Consider the following 21002-nt stretch of genomic DNA (forward strand, 5'->3'; position numbering starts at 1 on the left):
TTATATATTTTCATATTTGCAATCTTAAATATAATTTGCATAAAACTATACATCCATAAGGCAATTTTCACTTTAAATGCATTGAGCAATATTGCATTAAGGAATTTTTAACAATTTCTTTTATTTATCAAATTAATAAATATTATGTATGTTGATTATCCATTTTATTAAGTCAGACAAGTCCAAAAATCAAAACTTAAATTGAATATGCTGTTTTTTTAATTTTATTTTCTCCCCTATCTAATTCACTAATCAAATTATGAAATGCAAAAAACTTATGCAGAGTTAAATGGTGATATTGCTTGGGTCTTTTCAAAAACATTCCTAAATGTCGTACTAATAATGGCGGCTGTCAAGAATGTTTCCCAAATTTACGAATGAGTATTACTACGGTACAAAAATTGGAATAAAATGATAATAAAGGTATAATAACTTGAGTGAATTTTGTTGGCGTTCGATTCCCGACACGGTTGATATGAAATATTTATTTAGAAGGGTGTTTTTACACTCGACTGTTTCATAGTCCCTGGACTGGTACCTGAAGCGTAAGACTGATAATCTTACTTTCATGTTACAAAAATGACCAAGATAAGCTGCGATTGGTGTACCAATGAGTGCCCTATGCACCATTAGGTGCGGAAAGAGAATGATGATGAACTCGAGTGACAAGTGACAACTTACAAATGATACATAAAATGAAAACCGCATATGGCCAAAGATCACACATATACCTTGGTTCTAAGATCTGTAATATTCTTCCAAAAAGTAAATGGGACTTTCAATTATAAGCAGGACATAAAGAGGTTTTGAATTAGTATAAATCGTAACAATAATTTGTCTTTTGGCAACACTGCAATGCACAGGACCCAAATATTATTTGTGCATTTATTATTTTTAAAAACTGTAAAATGTATTCCTCGGCATAGGATTTCGCAGTGAGGAATACATCATAACCAAATTATGCTACTACTACTACTATCACGCCATTTCGCCGTAAGGGTAGGCAGAGAGAATGGACCGCCACACACATCTATCCTGGCATACAATCCTAGCCTCTTCCACATTCATACATCTTGTCATACATGCCCTTCGGTTCTGTCTGCTTTTGACATGACCAGACTTAAGATTTTGGTTTATCCGATCATGCCACGTCTTCCTTGGTCGTCCTCGTCTAACGTTACCGTTCATTTTTGCCATATATACTTGTTTTACCATTCTTTCGTCGTCCATTCGTTCTACGTGACCAAACCATCTCAGAGACCCTTTCTTAATCTTATCAATTATACTTGTCAACAATATTTTGAGTTTGTCCAAATTTTTGTAGACAAGGACTGGATTAAACTCCCTGGGGAGCTGTTTATATTAACATATTACAACAGAGATGAAGAACATTTAAGATAAGGTAATATAGAAGTCTGGGCATCTACAGACTTACACTCTCGCCTGATTTCATCATTCGTAACTCTGTCATACATTGATTTAAGGCAGAGTTGCGAATTATGAAATCAAATTATGTATGTGTTTATAACAATTAATAAAAAAGCAGACATTTTGCCAATGTATCAGTCACTAAACATATGTTGCTAAAATTTAAATAGCCAGTTATTCTCTCATTATTTCTTAACTAGTAATTTGGAGTTGTATGACAAATGAAATGGATAATTATTGATGAATCTAAAACATTTACAATTTGTATCCTGAGTGAATAGAGCACACTCCAAAGGACAAATTTTCATAGGAGACGCCGCGGAAGCCAGCATTTTCAATCATTCGTTTGAAGGTATTCTGCAAAAGGGAGCAAAAATCATTGTTATGGTTCAATAAAAAACTTATAATAAATACACCAACTCCCGTTGTGGATGCTTTCCACCAATACAAAACACTGTAGGTAAGATAGGTGTTATGTAAAACTATTAGTGGGAAGGATAAATACCGAAACAGATTTTAGTGTAAACTTAAATGACAATTCGTAAAAATGAGTTCTAATTTTGTGTGATATAAATCTGTTGATTTTATGAATTTTCAATATTAACACCAAAGTTTAGGTCCGGTATCAATAGGTGTCGCCTCATACAGTACAGCTTAAAATTTGGAGAAGAGTTAATAATAATGGTTTATTAACAAAAATTACAATTTCTTTATCTACTACATACATACTTAGGTAATAGATTTCTCTGGATTATATCTAGTCTGCCAATCTGTCTTAAGGCAGACATTTTTATGCAAAAATAAACAATAACATGACTACCTACTAGTTAATTTATTATAGAGTTATACAATATTTAAATATACCATTTATTATTTTAGAATGTTTTTTAGCAAGTTTTCCGATTTTTCTCTACCTAAATCCAGTAACCATTTTATTACAAATTTATTTAATTGAATTCGGGTCATGGTTTTATAATGTTCGGGTAGCATATTGAATATTTTAGGGCGCAGAAACTTGAAATTACTTTGCCCGAATTCAGAGTTTGTGGTAGACCCCATGAGCCATCCTTTAGTTTGACTTCTGGTAGTGTGGGAGTGTTCCTTTTGGGATTTGGTAGAATAATTTGCTTTCACAATTATTATGTTATTTATACATATATAACTTTATTTCAGCTATAATTGACGCACAAGTCACATAGACTTTTTGCTGCTGAAACTTCGGCTCAACCGGAACCTGCTGTCAGGATGTGTCGGATTACGTTTGGCTGTACTCGGGTGGAAAATTAGCACAATTAAAGATACTGGATTGTTATCCATTCACATAATTAGTTATAGTATTCCCACTGTCTAACATAAAAAATAAAAACTAGACTGATTTTGTTATTTGTTGACTATAGTTAGTAGTTTTAAGATCTTTCATAATTAGATTTTTGTAATTCCTTTATAATCAATAAGTTCATATAGTGTAGATTGAAGAACTGTTACAGTATATAAAATAAAATATAAAATAAAATATTAAAGTCGAGGTATTTTAATGTTTGATGTGCCCTTTCCAAAATTATATGCATGTCAGATATCGTTCTAAAACGCCTTCACTGGCACGTCTTAATTCTAAAACATAATTTTATCCACATTATTTCATCAAAACATTATCAACGTCACAATGCGAAAAAAATATTTCACTGTTCTGTCACACTGTTTTAAGGTTATAAGATTTTACGATAATTTATACTCCACATCTATTTTATAATTTCACTTATAACTTGCACGCTTATTTAATAATTCCTTATTAATATGCTTCATTATGATTTCGATAATCATACACTTGACACGGATCTACTAGGACTGGTCATGATAAAAGTAAGCTTTGTACTTAATGTGCAAAACATACAGTAGGTAATTTATGATTAAACTTGAAATGTTGAAACTGAAAGAATAAAAGATCTCGGATATAATATTCCTTTCCGCTTTGAAACAATTATTATTAATAAACCAACAGGACCTGTCACTTATTAGCAATTATTTCTTGAAACTATCTGAAGATGTAACTGGCGTCGTAAGTCGTGAGGCAGGAAGACACATTAGCATATTAAAAAAAAATATTTAGAATAATTTAAAAAAAAAAAAAAACAAATGGTTGCTTACTTCTGCAGGGGAGAAGTGAGGGGAGCTCAGCGCAGTATCAGACTACCCCCTCCCCCTCCTCGTTTCTCCCCTGCAGAAGTAAGCAACCACTAGCTTTTTTTGATATTTTATTTTTTTAAATTTTATTCGTTCTAAAAAAATATTTTAATGTGCCAATATATCTTCTTGCTCATACTGATCATGGTGGTTTCGGATGTGACAGGGTTTAATGAACATCCTGTATAATTTCTCTGTACGTGTGATGTCACTGAACTCCTTCTAAACGGCTTAACTGATTTACGTGCGGTTTTCAGAGAAACATAGATCTTTGCGCTGTGCGTGTTTGTAGATATTCAATCTTATATGTAAAAGAGACGTAAGGAGCATAAATGTTTTGATGTTGGTTTTTTGTATGTAAAAAAGTTTATTTTTGAATGTTTACAAACAGCATATGTTTTTTGTGGATCTTAATCAGATTCTTTTCTTAAATTCCTTATAATTTCTACCCATTTATTTATTTATACTGGATTTTTGGTAATACTAAAGTAATATTAAATTCAAAACATTTAAAAAAAGTCGTATTCCTACATAAGTATACCCCTCTGTTAGTGAGAAGACCGGAGTTTGACGTTTGCAAAAAGAATGCGACATTTGAAAAAAAAAAAATTGTGTTTTGCAATTCAACCATAAACAAGTACCAAGGTACTTACCTACTTGAATTCAATATTGAAATATTATCAATTTTTAGTTTTGGAATCTAATCACAAACAAGTATCTAGGTACCTACTTATCAATGAAAAGTCTTTTGACAATGTTCGGGCAGGACAACGTCTGTCGGGTCCGCTAGTATATATATATATGTATTTATATAGAGATAAATAATATCTATATTGTAAAGAATTAAGAGACACTCACTTGGTCAGGAAATTTTCTTATACTTTCCACCAAATATTTATATGGTTTGAATTGTCCAGCAATTAACTGTCCCATCAATGGAATTACTTGAAATGAATAGCGATCGTATATCCTAAAACACATGACATGTTTATTAATTTCAAATTGCATACTAGAGACAAAGGTAAAATGTATATTTTATTGATAATACAACAGAGATAAGGAAATAAATTTGTGATTTAAAAAAAGAACAAAGTCAATACGGCATGTTTAATGTCAATACGTGCATGTCGGTGAACCAAGTAAACATACAAATTTTGTTTGCATTAACTTCTACCAAGTCGGTCCCTCAATGCTGAGGATCGTGATCACCGTGAACACTTCTGATTAGTCTGTTCCATTCCAGTCTGTCCTCAGCCCGACGCACTGACTCATCAACTTTTAGCCCCGTAGCCACCTTTATTCGGTCAGTCCATCTATATGGGATTCTACCCCGGCTTCTCCTACCTTCAACTCGGCCAGACATTATTGCCTTTTCTAGATTGTCTGGCTCACGTCTAGCAGTATGTCCAAAGAATTTGAATTTTAGAATAGAATTTGCATTAACATAGGTTTATAAAACATTTTAACACACTGCACATATTTCATATTTAAAATGAAAAATTTACAAAGAACAACAGTTTATAATAAAGGCAAATATATAAATGAAAACGGTATTAATTTTAAGCTGAACTAAGTTATAATTATTTGTTTGCAATAGCAATTATAATGTTTGTAGTATAATAATTTGCTTGTGATAACGGAGGAATGCAAAAAAAAACCATAGGATTATCATTTTTTTTTTTAGTTTTTTTAAATTGTAACTATTTAAACAGTCTTTTTTTCCTATTTGTCCCTTTTGCTGGCAAGAGCTGTATTGAAAGAAATAAAAAACAACTCAATTTTATCTTCGTATTGTTGGCAAAACGACATACCATTGAAATTGCTCCAATTCTAGTGTACTGAATTCAAGGCACATAAATCTTCCACCTGGTACTAAGACACGGTACGCTTCTTCTAGAACCTGAAATTAACATTTAAAGATAATATAAGAAAATATGAGAAAACGCATGTTAAGAATTTAGATGGATAGAGATACAACGGAGATCTCTCAAAATAAAAACATGTACACATCAAAACTATCGTCCAGGGATATGAAATTAACAAAAGTTAGGTTGCGATTCCTTGGGTGGTAGTGTAGGAGACTCACGGATCTCATTCAGAGGTTTAAAGCCCAGTCAGTCGCAACTTGATTTCTATAATATTCTGGCATGGTTATTTGGGACTATCAGAAAAAGGCTTCAAATTCTAAATATTCTAATAAATCACAAGAATGCAAATTGCAAGTCTTAAAAAAGTTAATTCATATCAAAATTTATATAATAATTCACGGCAGTTTACAGCTTCTACGTATTTAAAAGGAGAAGTGCTAGGTTTAAACAGGGTCTACATTCAAAGTGTTCTGAAATATAATTTGACACTGCCTGGTTGAGTTTAGATAAAAATCAGCACCGCAATATTCAAGAATATCATAATCATCATTCCCTTTCCGCACCTAATGGTGCATAGGAGACTGCATCGGTACACTAATTGCAGCGTACCTTGATCATTTTTGTTACATGATTATACATGAAGGTAAGATGATCAGTCTTACGATTCAGGTACCAGTCCAGGGACTCTAATGTAAAAACACCCTTTGAAATAAATATTTCATATCAATCATGTCAGGAATCGAACCCGAGACCCCTTGCATGGTAGGCAAACGCGCTGACCATTACACCACGAGGCCGACAATATACAAGAATATAATATATTCATAAATACTGACCAGCTAATTTTTTTTAAAACTCAACCGGACCAGTTCTATCCCATATATGTAAATATTGTTTCTACACTTTTGTAATCTTATTTTTTTATTGCGTACATGCACTTATCTTACACCTATTAGTGTATCTTTATAATTAGTAATTATTTCCTGTAGTTATCATGAGAATACAAGGTGTACATAAAATGTATAAACATTTGTTTTTCTAGATAACATGAACAAATAATAATCAACTGATAAATCAGAAAACTAACTCAATGTACGGTGCTTCAAAATTGCATTTTATTGAATGAATTAATTTGATTATGTACTTAACAAATACATGGTTGTTTTCCTTTTACACTTATTAGCAATAATTAATACTTGGCTTTTGAAAGAAGTATGACCGCGGCACTGGTGTTAATATGGGTGATATTGCAATGTTTTTTTTTTCCTATTTTCAACAGTTTTTTTTGATTTACTCAGTTGAAATTTTGAAAGTACATGCAGTTATTATTTTTTTGTGGGGATTGCATTATTAAAAAAATGGAAAATATTTTAATAGAATATCCCTCAATTAATTAACAAATAAAACGAACCGCTAAAAATGAAAATATTTTAGATAATTTTCGAACTGCAAATTTTTTGGCGCATTATTTGTAAATATTTTGCAAAAATATACATATCAATGATTTAAGAGTACACTTACATTAGTTGAGATATTAAGAAGAATACTGACCATTAAGTAAAACAAAAATAAAAATATGTACATGAATAGTAATAGTAATGCAATGTGAAAAACCAAAATTTCACTATAAAAAGTGTGTAAAGTGGCCACTTAAACCAGCCCATCACAGGTCATAAGCTCTGTAAATTTCTATATTTTCTTCTTTTAAGTGTTCACCATCTCTAATGTAATTTTTTTTTTCCTCAAACCAAGAAATGTTTTTTTTATGAAATCACTCAAAACATCCATAAAAATGCATCTGTTATTGAGGAAACTCCTTATCCAAGTTTATCTAAAGGTTATTTGAAAGTTTTTCAAATAAACCTTGCTTCAAAATGCTTCAACCTTTCTACTAAAACATTTTACAACTTTCCGCATTGTAATAACTAGTGGAGACTTTGAAACGCGAAACCCAAACAAGAATCAGAAGGAGCAAATGTCAACTCTCGGCATGGTGGGAGAGCAGTGAAGGGGGTAAAATACCAAAAAAAGTACATAATACACCTGTAAAAGGTACATATTCCTCGAGTATATTCATATATGTATATATTCCGGCTATCTATATCTGAAAAACTTTGGGAACAAGAGGGAATTTCAACTGTGGGCATTTAAAAGAACCTCTCCATCTACCATTTTCAAAATCCTTAGAAAATTTAATTTCAGAACTCCAAAGATTTAAAAGTACATAGAGCAAGATACCCAAGACATTAAAAACATTTTTCCTACCTTAAGAATACTGTTGAAAGGTATATATTGGCCATATCGAGTTTGTCCAACACCGTTTTCTAAGAAAAGTGGCACAGTTGCTCAGATTGCAAAGGGGTAATTATTCCTACTTTGAAATAGAGCAGAATCTCAATCTGTATTCATTGGAGAAACGTATAACTGAGATAGACCTTACATGCATTTTCAAAATACTTCCCAACCGAGCAACTTTTTTTTGATGCCCCAATGCCTATAATGTGTAGATTAGTCGATTCGTCACACAACTTGGAATTCTTTGGGAAAGATCTTCTGGCTTTTCGAAGATCTCTTCGCCATTATCACAGTGTGGGATGGAGATGGATTGGCGTGGGTTACCTTGTAAACCATTATTTTATTGGGCTTGTTTGTCTTTGCTACATAGTTTTATGTTCTTTTCGTTCAGTTTCTTGTACATATGTTTCTTCATATAACTTGTAATTGGCTTAGGCCGTATATATAATAAATATATTTTACCTTGTCAATATGAGTGCAGTTTCTAATGCCAAAAGCGATGGTATAGGCTGAGAAACTTTCATCAGGAAACTTTAAATCTTCTGCATCTCCACAAACCCAATCTATCTGAATGTTCCGGTCCGATGTATAACCGTTCCTAAAAGAATGTATAAAATAATGAATTGATTTTTCTTTTGCCTTATTGAAAAAAAAATATTTGCCTAGTTTCTAAACTGAAACTGTATTTTCCATCCGCCTAGGCACAGGAATATTACAACAACAAATATAGGCAAAACATTAATTTTATAATACAATATATGTAATTTAGTCACGTACATCACATAATTAAAAATTGAAAAAATATGGTTTCTTTAAAAAAGTTAGTAATTTAGATATAAATTTTAACTCTTAGGTTTACTGATTCAAAAAGATAATTTGTCCTTTTTTGAAACTGTGCACTTTTTTATTATTAATAAAATAAAGACTACATTATTATTTATTCATGTATGTTTTATTTTTTAAATGTTTAATAATAATAACAATAATAATCATGGTTTATTAACAATAATAACAATTACTTTATCTTCTACATACACACTTGGGAAATAGGTTTCTCTGGATCATGTCTAGTCTGCCTAACTAGGTACAACCTGTTTTAAGGCAGACATTTTTATGCAAAATAAACAATAACATTACTACATACTAGTTAATTTATTACACAGTTCTGCAATAATAATTTATACCATTTATTATTTAAGAATGTTTTTAGGTAAATTTTCCGATTTAAATTTACATTATTTCAGTATTTAATAAACTGGTGTGAGACTAAACTAAATCTTATATTATATACAGATGAGAGAAACCCCTGGCAGTTTAACAATGTGAGTCATTGTGAACTGAAAATGGTCAAAACTAAAATAAACTATTTTATTTATAATTTCATCAAGAAATGTCAATAGAGAAATCCAATTTACGAATAATAACTTACTTCAACGCCCGGGACTTGCCAACTTCAAGCATAGCCGGGTTAATATCGCACACGGTAACATAACTTTGTTCCACCTCTCGATTGTCCAAATATTTTGAGAGTCCCCTCAGATACTTTATGTAGCGAAAAGCAATGTCACCTGTTCACAGAAAATATTAGATCAATCCTGTACTTATTATTTTTTTAAAAGTATCTTATTTACTAATCAACGGACAAAGTGCAATTCGTACATCTTGATTTGAAATATAATAAAATAGAAAAACATAAATTAGAACAAAATTAAAAAAGCACGCTTGTGCGTATAATAAATACAGATAAATAAACATTGAGCTGGAGACACCCAAGTGTCGTTCTTTCGCTGTCCATTCAATCTACATGTCCTCACCAACGCAGAGCTTCTTTCTTGATTTTGTGAATAATGTTTATTTCAGCCTCACATGATGTACGGATCTCGACATTTGTGCACCATCCACAATTATCTACATCCTGATCATCATCATTCCCTTTTCGCACCTAATAGTGCACAGGTCACTGCATTGGTATACGAATTACAGCATATCTTGATAATTTTTGTGACATGAATGTAAGGTGATCAGTCTTACGCTTCGGGTACCAGTCTAGGGACTTTGAAATATTCTGCTGTGAACACCTTTTTAAATAAATATTTCATATCAACCATGTCGGGAACGGAACCCGAGACATCTTGCATGGTAGGCAAACACGCTGACCACGAGGCCGACTATAGTCCTTAAAATTTAGCTTGATTAAAATAACAACTGTCAAACTCATGTCAATAGTGATGGGAAATTACTGATCACTGATCATGTACCGATCAAATCGATTTTATCCTTTTTTTTCATTCAAACATGAAACTGTTTCCGAAAATTGATATAAAAACGCAAAAACAAGCCTATTATAGTGTGGTGAATATAATTATTCACCAAAAAATAAGACATTTATACTTTTTTCGTGAACATTATCAAATGAATTATTTTTTTATTAGATCAAATTACATTGATCAATTTGTCCCATCTCTAACGTTTTTGCAAAATGATGTAATCTTGTAAGAACGTCATTAATAAATAGGTTTATTTTAGTTTTTTTTTTAGTTTTAAAGCTGATTTTATATATTTATGTTGATTGATATGTTAATCATTGTATAAAAAAATAAATTAACATACGAAATACAAATGATTTTTCGTGTATCAATCTAAATCACTCCTTAGATGTTACTACAAAGTTATGTCGTCAGTTTTTCTGACAACTGTCATTCTAATCATGCTATATTTTAAGGACTACAATTATCTACAGTTACTATTTATTTATTTATTAAAAACTACACTCGTTTAAATATTGATGAACTTATTAAGGCTTTTTAGGCTGTGCTCGTGCTAAGCCATAATAATTAACAATAAAAAATACATAGTAAAATTAATTCAATTATAATAACATGTGATGAAATAGAATAACAATAATAGTAAAAATGTTTTAATCTGTCATAGAAATGATATTTATTTTAAATAATTTTGAGTGTTATCATTTAACATACTGAATTATATGTATACATCGTGCAAAAAAGTATATTTAATTTTACAGAGTTTAACTATTGATAAATTCAAAGTTTTTTTATTAATAATGAATTAATAATTTGACGCATAACATTAGGCCGGCGCCAAAATATTGACGTAGTAACAAAAGATTAAAGTTGAATTTGTTTTGCAAACTCCTTATAATGGACACTCAATATAATTTAATATTGAAGGAAGTTTCAATATTGTCTCTCGATAGTGAAGTAAACAATAAATAATAGCTCTGGTGGTACATCACTATTTTAGCGCCTACAACAATGAAGTACAACATTTGTTCCCCACACTCAGATGTCGCTAGTATACGTATTCATTTCAGAAGATAACCTATTTGTTATATTATCATACCTACATAATTAAACAGTACAATAATTATTGAAGTAATATGATAAATTTTGCTACAAATCATGATTTCTTCATTGTTTTGTTGATTCTGTGAACACAACTGAAATTCAGGCTTTGGTAATTATCTTTCATTAATAGCAAGCATTCATACGTCAATAATTAATGATATCATTATTGACTAAACAAACGTTGAGTAAATAATTCAGGAAGACAAGATTTATTAAAAACAATTAAGTAAAATACTGTGATAATTAAATACCTGTGCCTCCGGCTACATCCAACAGTTTAGTACCATATAATGGCCCCAATCTATCGATAAACGTATCTTTCCAAACTCTGTGAATTCCTGCGGACATGACATCATTCATGACATCGTAATTATCAGCTACATTTTCAAACACTTCACGTACTGTAAATGAGAAAACAGTATCACGAATGAATGATGTATTATAATATGAATACAATGAACATTATATTTTTTTATCAAGATTATGTGATCATAAAAATATAACCTTTTCCTGCTTTTTCGTTCTCGCCCACAGTTTCAAAGCCAAAGTGAGTACTTTTATCCGCTTCACCAGGGTTGCTTTTTTGGAAATTCACTCTACATAAAGTGTTAAAAGCTCTTACGTTTTTATGCGAACGATTTAAATTTAAAACGAATCTTCGTAAAGCCATATCGGACCCGTGCGCGCCAGACTCGGCTGTCAAATGAAACAATAGATGAATAGATAAATATTGTTATGTTGCCAAAAATGAGTACTTTTTGTCCATAGAAAATTTAAGATGTATCATCGAAATGTAACCATAAACAATAGAAAACTGTATAGTCAGGGTCGACGTTTAAGGCGCATGGAAGGAATGCAATAAAGTCTGTTCATTATTACAAGAATTTCCAAATAAAGAAAACAGCCGCCTGATACCCGACGGAAAGTAGCCTATTTCACACATAGTATTATTAATCTTAAACGGCACGGTAAAATTACAGTGGATTGAAATTTATTGGATTCGCTGGTACCTATTAAAATTTGAAAATGTATATTTTTTTATCAAACTCCACAGGTAATGATGTTCCGGAGGCACTGGAGTTGAATTAAAAGCCAATATTAAAAAAAAAAGTTTTTTCATTCATACTATATTTACATAGAAATATAATTACAAAAATATACTTTAAAAAAAATACATCTTAAAATTAAGCTATTACATAAATTGGAAAAAATGCCCACAAAGACTTAAGCGTCTCTTGAATGTTAATAATTTGTTTTACATGAATACTGAATAGTACAGGGCCCCTGTATATTTCAAAGCCAAGTGCTGAATCCACAATAAAAGATATTTTTTCCACTTTTGGGTTCGTCTTTGGCTACATCGGGGAAAACATAGAACAGGTTTTCATTTAATATTTTTATGTTGATTTTGTGTATGTTTATTATGTATTATGTTTAGTGTGTAGTTATATGTTGCGCGCCGCGTGGGTATTACTGTCGATTAGTGCGCGCGGGTGAGCGCCGCTACAGAGTGGGATCGGGGGAACCAAGTGAGCGGTCTCTCGTACCCCCACTCCTTGGTGGCAGCCACGTTCACGTGCAGTGGCCGTGGGCGACGGGCAGTGTAGGCCCGGCGTTTTATTATTAGTACATTTTGTAATAAACATCAGTTTGCTCCAGAGACTTCAGATCTGTGTTTCATACGACGCTTCCACCAAATTAAATCAAAAGTTACATAAACTCCGTACTAATAAAAATGAGTCATATTGTTTTATTTTACATTAAACCTTGCGCGGACCCCCTGAATTGTTCAAGGACCTTCAAATTAATTTTAATTTTCCACGGACCCCGTAAATGACCCCGGGGACCCCTGGAAGTCCCCAAGGAAGCACTGAACTAGATAATAATATTTTTTACCAAAAAAAGAAGACGAAGAAAACAGCTTAAATTGCATCTTTTGTCTTTGGTTGAAGTAATGTCGACAATAGACAGAACCAAGTAGTATCTATGGTATCTATGTCAGAATTTAATGTGTTGGAGATATGACAGCGGTTGACAGTAGATTTTCGAAAATTAATTTTGCTTTTATCTTTTGTGGTTTTGTTTGAGCGACGATCTACATTCTGTATGAACATGGTTTTGGGCTGAAATAATTATTTAAGATGTCCGATTTCTTAAGAAGATGTAAGTAAATTGTAACAATTTAGGACTATCAAAACAAATGGTACATTATACTATTTAATTGCCCTCGAATATCTAGCCTTGCTTTCAACTTTCTAAATAAATAATGTATCCTTCATTATAAAAAAAAAAAACAACTTTGTTCAATACCTATACTCTTTTGATCTGCTTTACTTAAAATGAAAAATAATAAATAAAAAATAATCTGTGTGAAATTGAATCAGAATCTAGGAGTATTTTTGACACGCTTTGCCGCGACTATTAAGTAAAAATCCTATTATTAAATTATCACGTTATAATTCAGAAAAAACACATTTACAGTTTTTTTTTTAAAGAAAAACAAATCTATATGCAAGTCTGATAAACCGCTTTTGAAACAATTTGTCATCCTGTGCTCAAACATATGTTAAATATTTTACTAAAAAGTAATAGAAAACGGACACAAAGTGCAAGAGGTACAATAATATAAGTAATACAATGGTATGTAACAGTAAAAAATACAATAATAAAAAAAAGTATTATTTATACACGTAAAATCAAAAGTTTATTGATTGATTTGAAAATGGATGGATATTTGTCCGCTTCGCGGTTTAGAGGTTAAGGCGTTTCCCTACCACATATGAGGTCTCGGATTTAGGGTAAGGATTGACACGAAAAATCAATTCAAAAAGTTCTATTTCATAGTCTCCGAACTGGCACCTAAAGCATTTTACAGAAGGGAATATAGAAGTCTAGGCATCCACAGGGCTTATGACCCGTAATTGGCTGGTTTAAGTGGCCACTTTACAAACTGTGTAAAATTCACCATTGTCCCTATATTTGAACATCTACATTCCTTCGCTCTTCTATCTGTTGATGTTTGTGAAGTTATAGAGCTGAAACCTTTGTTGTTACGGGTGAAAATTCATTTGATTGAATTATTTCACCTACATACTAGGCAATGCCTGAATTTCGACAACCTGTTTCATTGGAATCGCTAAAACAATAAATAATCACAACTTTTATTGCATCAGTTATTTTCACGTTGATAAACATCTGTGATTGAGCAACGGAGGTCCAATTACAGTGGTGTTTTATATCACAGAACACCCAGGCTTGAGAAAATAACATGATAGGTATTTGATTTTAGGTAAACCACCTTACGCAGAGCAAAATCTAATCCATTACAAACAGAGATTTAACTGGGACTGCGGTTTAAGTTGCGTTTTGATGATTTTGCCAGAAGAACGGAGGCAAATCTTCCTACAGAATTTTGAACAAATCTGCAAGGCGGAACAAATTGAAAAGAGCACATGGACAATTGATCTGTGTTACATTCTCCGAAGATTCCAAATTGCGCACACCTATTTTACGAAAACTTTTGGAGTTCATGCCGGATACAAGGGGCAAGCTTACTATGATAGAATTCTTCAAAAGGTAAAATAAAACTATTTACAAACATTGATAGATTTTTACAGAAATGTACTACATTTTTGAGAGAAAAATACCGAAGTCTAGCCATTTACAGCGCTTTTGTCCTGTCATCTGCTGGTTTAGATAATCACTGTCACACTGTTTAACATTAATTTATTTACAATATTTTGAGTTTGTCTAAATATTTGTAGAATAAGACTGGATTTCACCCCCTAGAGTTATTAATATTAACATATTACACTGCAGTCATAAGAAAGAAGGACGCATCTAACATTTTTTCAAAAATGAGTTAAATACATATTCAGAATCAGGAAAAAAAAAATGCATCTACTGGTACTTAAATTATCTTCCTAAAATAACCACAACCCTATTATTTTCTCTAATAAATGAGACTCAACTGCAAAAAGTCCTAAAGATTACTAAATAATAAAAGGCTGTTCTGACTTATATAATTATAAAAGACTGATTAAAATACTTTGTTTTTCTTCTATTCCGTTTTTAAAAACATCTGAAATGAATGTACCTATTTGTATTCAATTAAATTGAAGATGGGCGCATCTGCTGGTAATTTCGAAGTTAATTGATTATTAGGTCGGCGTTACTAGTTTGAAAAGCAGTAAATTGCCAGTGTCTATTTTATTTGTTGAGTAGAATCTATTAGCATATTAATATTTACTTAGAAAGAAAGACATTTACTTAATTACTAAATAAAAAGGGGGTTTCTAGCCAGAATGTCCTTTCATTGCAGTATAACATATTTTTTGTATTTTTTCGACTAAAAAAGAAAATGTTAATTTTTAAATATATAATGTAAAATTTATTTAAATGAACATACACATTTCGTTAGGGCAAACCATAATACATACTGTCGCATAATAATATACTTAATTTTTGTAGTATTTTTCACATAGCGAATTTTTCAATTTCCGAGTTACAAAATATTTCCTTTCTCCGTTTTATGTAGAAAAGTTCTTCTTTCTTATGACGGCAGTACAACAGAGATAGATCCATTGTAGAGAAAGAAATATGTAGTTCTAGGCGTTTACAGAGCTTCTGACCCTTCTCCATGTGTTGGACCATCTTTATTTCTTCAATTCTTCCATCTGTTTATTTTTGTGAAGTTAAAGAGCTGAAACCTTTATTGATATAGGTGTGATTCATCTGACTGAATTATTGAAAGGTTTCATCTCTTGAACTAAGAAATATGAATGTTCAAACATAGGCAGAACGGTGAATGTCACACAGTGTGTAAAGTGACTACTTAAACTAGCTAATGACAGGTGATAAGCCTGTAATTGACTATACTTCCTAAAATATTCTTCATCCTTCCATCTCGACTATCGCTGAATGTTACATGCTAGAAAGGAACAAAGAAATGTACATGCTACATGCTAAGTTGGATGACAAAGAAAAATTTCAAAACACCAGGGCCCCGGATTGCAATGGGAAGTAAACAGAGTTATCTTCAACTGTCTATAAAGAAAAACCGATATTTGTGTACGAAAATGAGTATATTTGCATGAACATTTCAAGTATCTTCGTCGGTAGCCTATAATTGTACATATTCAGAAGAAAAAATTGTATGCATATTCTGCTTTTCATACAGAAACTCAATTTTATTTATTTATTTAACTTTTTGTACATAATGTTATTTGTGCAATGGTGGAATTATTGGCAAATGGCAATTTCTTTCAACCAACCAATAAAATAATTATTTTATTTTTATACTTGTTACAAAACATATTCAATAGAAAATAAAGATTAAAAAGCTAAAGATGTTGTAGAGGTATTTTTATAATACTCTACTAGATAGTAGCTATTTGTTAGTTCATGTAAATCATATGATTTAATGGATTTAACCTCAAGGTCACCCCTCAACCCTCTACTTACAATTTTTGGTTTATTGCACACGAAAATACAAAGTTTACATAAATAATATTTTAGAGTGAATTTGAATACTGGTGAAGACAGAAAAGGGCGAGTGACGTGTTACGCCCCCTTATATAGGTCCACTAGGCACTGCGGTCATAGACAACAACACATCCTCGTCTCTCACTCTCTGGTCCCCACAATGTATAAAAATAGAAATTAACGTATTTGTTTATTAATTACCTTAAATCAATACTATTACTCAATGGGAAAACGGAAAAAAGAGGAAAGAGGAAAGGAGGAGAGATTAAGGAAGAGAAAGGCGATGTTTCTTCAGACGTGATTTAAACAGAGATACTGTAGTAACATCTTTGATGGTGGATGGAAGATGATTCCACAGTCGAGCCGCATGGACACTATATGAGTTAGAGAAGAAAGAGGGATTGTGAATTAAGAGAGTACTTTGAGAATTAGAACAAAGAGGTAAACCATAAACTGATAATCATTGAAATCTTTCACGCAGGTATATAGGAGCGTTAGGACTATGAAGTACATTGAATAAAAGTGAGGGGGAGTGATAGTCTCTCCGCTGTCTAATTTTGAGTCATTTCAGATGCCTACGATAATCAGAAATGTGGTCGTATTTCCTAAAACCAAAAATGTACCTTATGCATGTATTCTGAAGTCATTCAAGTTTATCGAGTTGCTCACAGCTTAAATCAATTGACTTTGTAGATAAAACTGAAGATAAATGTTAACTTCCCATTATAATCGGGGCCCAGTTCAGATAACTTTCTTATGTTTGAATCAGCAGTCTCAAGTGTTTGATTTTTATACAAATAATTTCAATATTTTTTGCACGTTACAGGATGAATCCAGAATAAATACTAAATTTGAGTTTGCGGCTTCACAGGGGATTAGAATAGAACATACAACGATTCTTTCTGAAGAACTTGCAACTCATTTGGAACTGCACGGCCCCATTATATTACTTATCAATGCTAATGTTCTTGTCTGTGACGTGTGCAAAATGAACAAACTTAATATGGAATTAAGGTAAGGATTTCCAAACAATATTTCCCAATCCAGGCAGAATAAACAATAATACAAACAATACAAAGTGTGAAACAGAACCAGAACCAGAACCCTGGATGAGTTTTTTCATCTTGACAGCTACTCTAACTAAAAGTGGAAATTGCCCACCTTACCAGAGATCCTAGGTTCGATTCCTGGCGAGGTCGACATGAAATATATATTTAGTAATATTGATGTTTTTTATAGATATTTCTTGATACTCCGTAGACTTTGATAAAATTGTCAATTAAAACTTCTTGTATAAAGTTTATATTTGAAGCACTAACTTTGTGGTTATTCATTATAATAAAATAAATAAAACAACTTTGTTTTTAATCACTAATTTTTATTTTTCACCGACCGGTTTCAAAGCAAACAAGCTTCTTTGTCAAGGTTTACGTAACTAATAAACCTTGACTAGTAAACCTTGACAAAGAAGCTTGTTTGCTTTGAAACCGGTCGGTGAAAAATAAAAATTAGTGGTTAAAAACAAAATTGTTTTATTTATTTTATTAAAACTTCTTGGTTTGAATTAACTTTATTTACTTTGACCGGCGAGCGCTTTCGCATAAGTAGAGATTTTCAGGGTTGATAAATTTTTTACAACATTTCAACTCGTAAATGATGATGATGAGTGGGATATTGATCAAGCTGATTGATTTTTATACATGTTTTAGATCATGTCTTCCGTGGCCGTCACAGTACACTGGTCACTACATAGTAATCTGCGCATTCGACACGCTTAAAAGAAAATTTGTTTACCGAAATCCTACATTCAAAGACCGGCTGTGTGTGATCTCATTCGAAGGATTAGATTTAGCAAGAAAAAGCTTCGGGACTGATGAAGATACAATCCTAATTTTTAACCGTAAAGATAGCGGTATAATGAGCTAATATATTCCTAATTCAATTGTACTTACACTAACCCAAAAATGTGTTGCATATTTTCAAATCAAATTTTATAAATTAGTGAATTCTCAGTATTTTATACTGGTATTATTCCGTAGAATTAAGAATAGTCCAGAAGGAGCGTAGAATCATATTTGAATACATCGGACTGTGTCCAATAATCCCCCCACCATGGCCTTCTTTCGCCGCGCGCATTTGTGATGTCGCCGCGTAATGTTGCTTGGTGGGAAAAAAAATAATCATAACACATATAAGGTAAAAAAAGCAAATCTGTTAATTTCTCTAAAATTTTACTGTGCACGCGGAAACATTGATTACTACCCTGGCAACACTAACGAAATTTCCATTTCGTTTCTTTGACAATCTGACAGATGGAAAAATAATTCAATTTTTAAGTAATACATTTGCTAATTACACATCCTAGCAGTATTTGTACACTTTAAAAGGACACAACACGGCATAATTGAATTCAAATCAGGAGTTGCGTACTGAGCAATGTCTACAAAAAAACGAATGGGTCAAAACGTAAACCTACTCATTTATGAGTAGTTTAGTCGCCTTCTGTTTGATGTGCGTATGCGGTTTCTGGGCTATTCTTAATTCTATGTATTATTCATTACATTTAAAAAATCAGTAGAAAAATGACAGATAAGTGAGAAATTACTACAATGTTTTGAGTATGTCCAAATGTTTGCACACTGTCTGGATTTCCTCCCTAGGGAGTTATTTAGATTGAAATTTATTGCAACAGAGAGGGAAAACATTTTTGAGAAGAGAATATGGATGTGTAGGCATTTACAGGGCTTAAGACCTGCCATTGGCTGGTTTAAGTGGCCACTTTACACACTGTGTAACATTCACCATTCTGCCTATGTTTAAACATCCACATTTTCTCAACTCTTCCATCTATTGACTTTTGTGAAATAAAAGATCCGAAACCTTTATCGTGTGGGTGAGATTCATCCGGCTGAACCAATTCACCTACTAGAAAACACAGCCAATGACAGGTCGTAAGCCCTGTAAATGCCTAGACTTCCACATTCCCTTCTCAAAAATGTTTTTACTCTCAACAGAGCAACAGCAACAGCAATAAATTTAGAGAAATTTTTTAATCAGCTTGTACTTAATGTGAATGTTTATGTATTTGTGTGGGGTATATATCAGTAGTCAGATGGCAGAAGTGACCATCTGTAATTTTCAAAAATGTTCAGGAGAGCTAAAATAAGACTTAATTTCCTGACTTTAATCCACAAACTAAAATATTTTCGTGTTACTTTTCAATGATAAAATACCATTCTAACTAATGCTGTTTTTTTATTATATTTTCCCATGTGTATTTACTGAAATATTAATTTAAACTTTTGAAAACTAAAACAGAAAAAATACAGATGGTCCCTTCTGCCATCTGACTACCGATATATATAAACAGTCTGTTGTATTGTAAACAGCATATCTTTAGTTAAATTCTTAATTTTTACTACATGGGGAAAAGTTTTTTATAGTACCTATTAATAACCAAATAAGTAATGCAAATCAAAATATTGTGTTTTCTCAGGACATTGTTCTTTGATGGAGGATGTTTGGAAATGTACGACACAAATATCAAAATATTGTATTTTCTCAGGACATTGTTCTTTGATGAAGGATGTTTAGAAATGTACGACACAAATATCAAAATATTGTATTTTCTCAGGACATTGTTCTTTGATGAAGGATGTTTGGAAATGTACGACATAAATATGTCTGTATAAAAGCACTGAAACTAATAATAATTGATAAGTTATTGATTGATTTGGTGTTTATTTTGTAGAACTCCATATTTTAACTTATAATTAGAAATCAAACACTGATTTGAGTCTACTGAACACTTTATTTTATTTTTACAAATATGAACATATAAAAATAAACATTTTGTGACAATTGTTTCGCCTTATTAGGGCATTTTCAAACGAATGTGAAGATTATATGGATTGAATGTCCTTATATAGTTATATAATTCAAGGTACTTAAGTAGAAAATAAAAATAATCTTATGAACTATAGCATGTACATTTATCATAATTGAGGGAAAAACCAATGGTTAAGGGTGAGGCTAAGTGTTTAATAGGTAATGAGGAATTTAGGTATTTATATTTGAATTTAGGGGAAAATATAACAAAGTAAGTATTTATTGACATAAAAGTATGTATTGTGAGATAATTAATGAAGCTTTATAGTTTTGTAAATTTAGATAATTGTTGTCGAAAAAATATCAATAATTTTATAATAGGTTGCTGTTCATTTTAATTTTAAAACATGATTGAAATATTATGAGGAAATTTATATAAACATAAATGTATTATTATACAATATTTCTATTTTTAAGAATTTCTTATCAAAATATATAAATGCAATTGTAACATGATTCATCTATTAATTACGCGTCATATAAGCAAATT

At 31.6% G+C, this 21002-nt stretch overlaps 2 protein-coding genes across 2 annotated transcripts; one reads left to right on the plus strand and one right to left on the minus strand.

Moving 5' to 3' along the window:
* Positions 1-241: 241 nt before the first annotated feature.
* On the minus strand, positions 242-11871 carry LOC148279792 (2-methoxy-6-polyprenyl-1,4-benzoquinol methylase, mitochondrial-like). The gene is made up of 7 exons (XM_088229383.1): positions 11645-11871; positions 11392-11541; positions 9202-9340; positions 8235-8370; positions 5421-5509; positions 4468-4579; positions 242-1785 (listed from the first exon to the last, which is right to left on the minus strand). The coding sequence occupies exons 1-7, from the start codon at positions 11808-11810 to the stop codon at positions 1684-1686; spliced, it is 894 nt and encodes a 297-aa protein (XP_088085509.1). The 5' UTR covers positions 11811-11871; the 3' UTR covers positions 242-1683.
* Positions 11872-13119: 1248 nt separating this feature from the next.
* LOC148279793 (protein GUCD1-like) lies at positions 13120-19866 on the plus strand. The gene is made up of 4 exons (XM_088229396.1): positions 13120-13303; positions 14430-14716; positions 17451-17638; positions 18334-19866. The coding sequence occupies exons 1-4, from the start codon at positions 13282-13284 to the stop codon at positions 18548-18550; spliced, it is 714 nt and encodes a 237-aa protein (XP_088085522.1). The 5' UTR covers positions 13120-13281; the 3' UTR covers positions 18551-19866.
* Positions 19867-21002: the final 1136 nt, after the last annotated feature.

This window comes from Micrasema longulum, unplaced genomic scaffold (assembly GCF_059751315.1).
Source record: "Micrasema longulum isolate JH-2025_06_02 unplaced genomic scaffold, ASM5975131v1 h1tg000664l, whole genome shotgun sequence".
Classification (NCBI taxonomy): Eukaryota; Metazoa; Arthropoda; class Insecta; order Trichoptera; family Brachycentridae; genus Micrasema; species Micrasema longulum.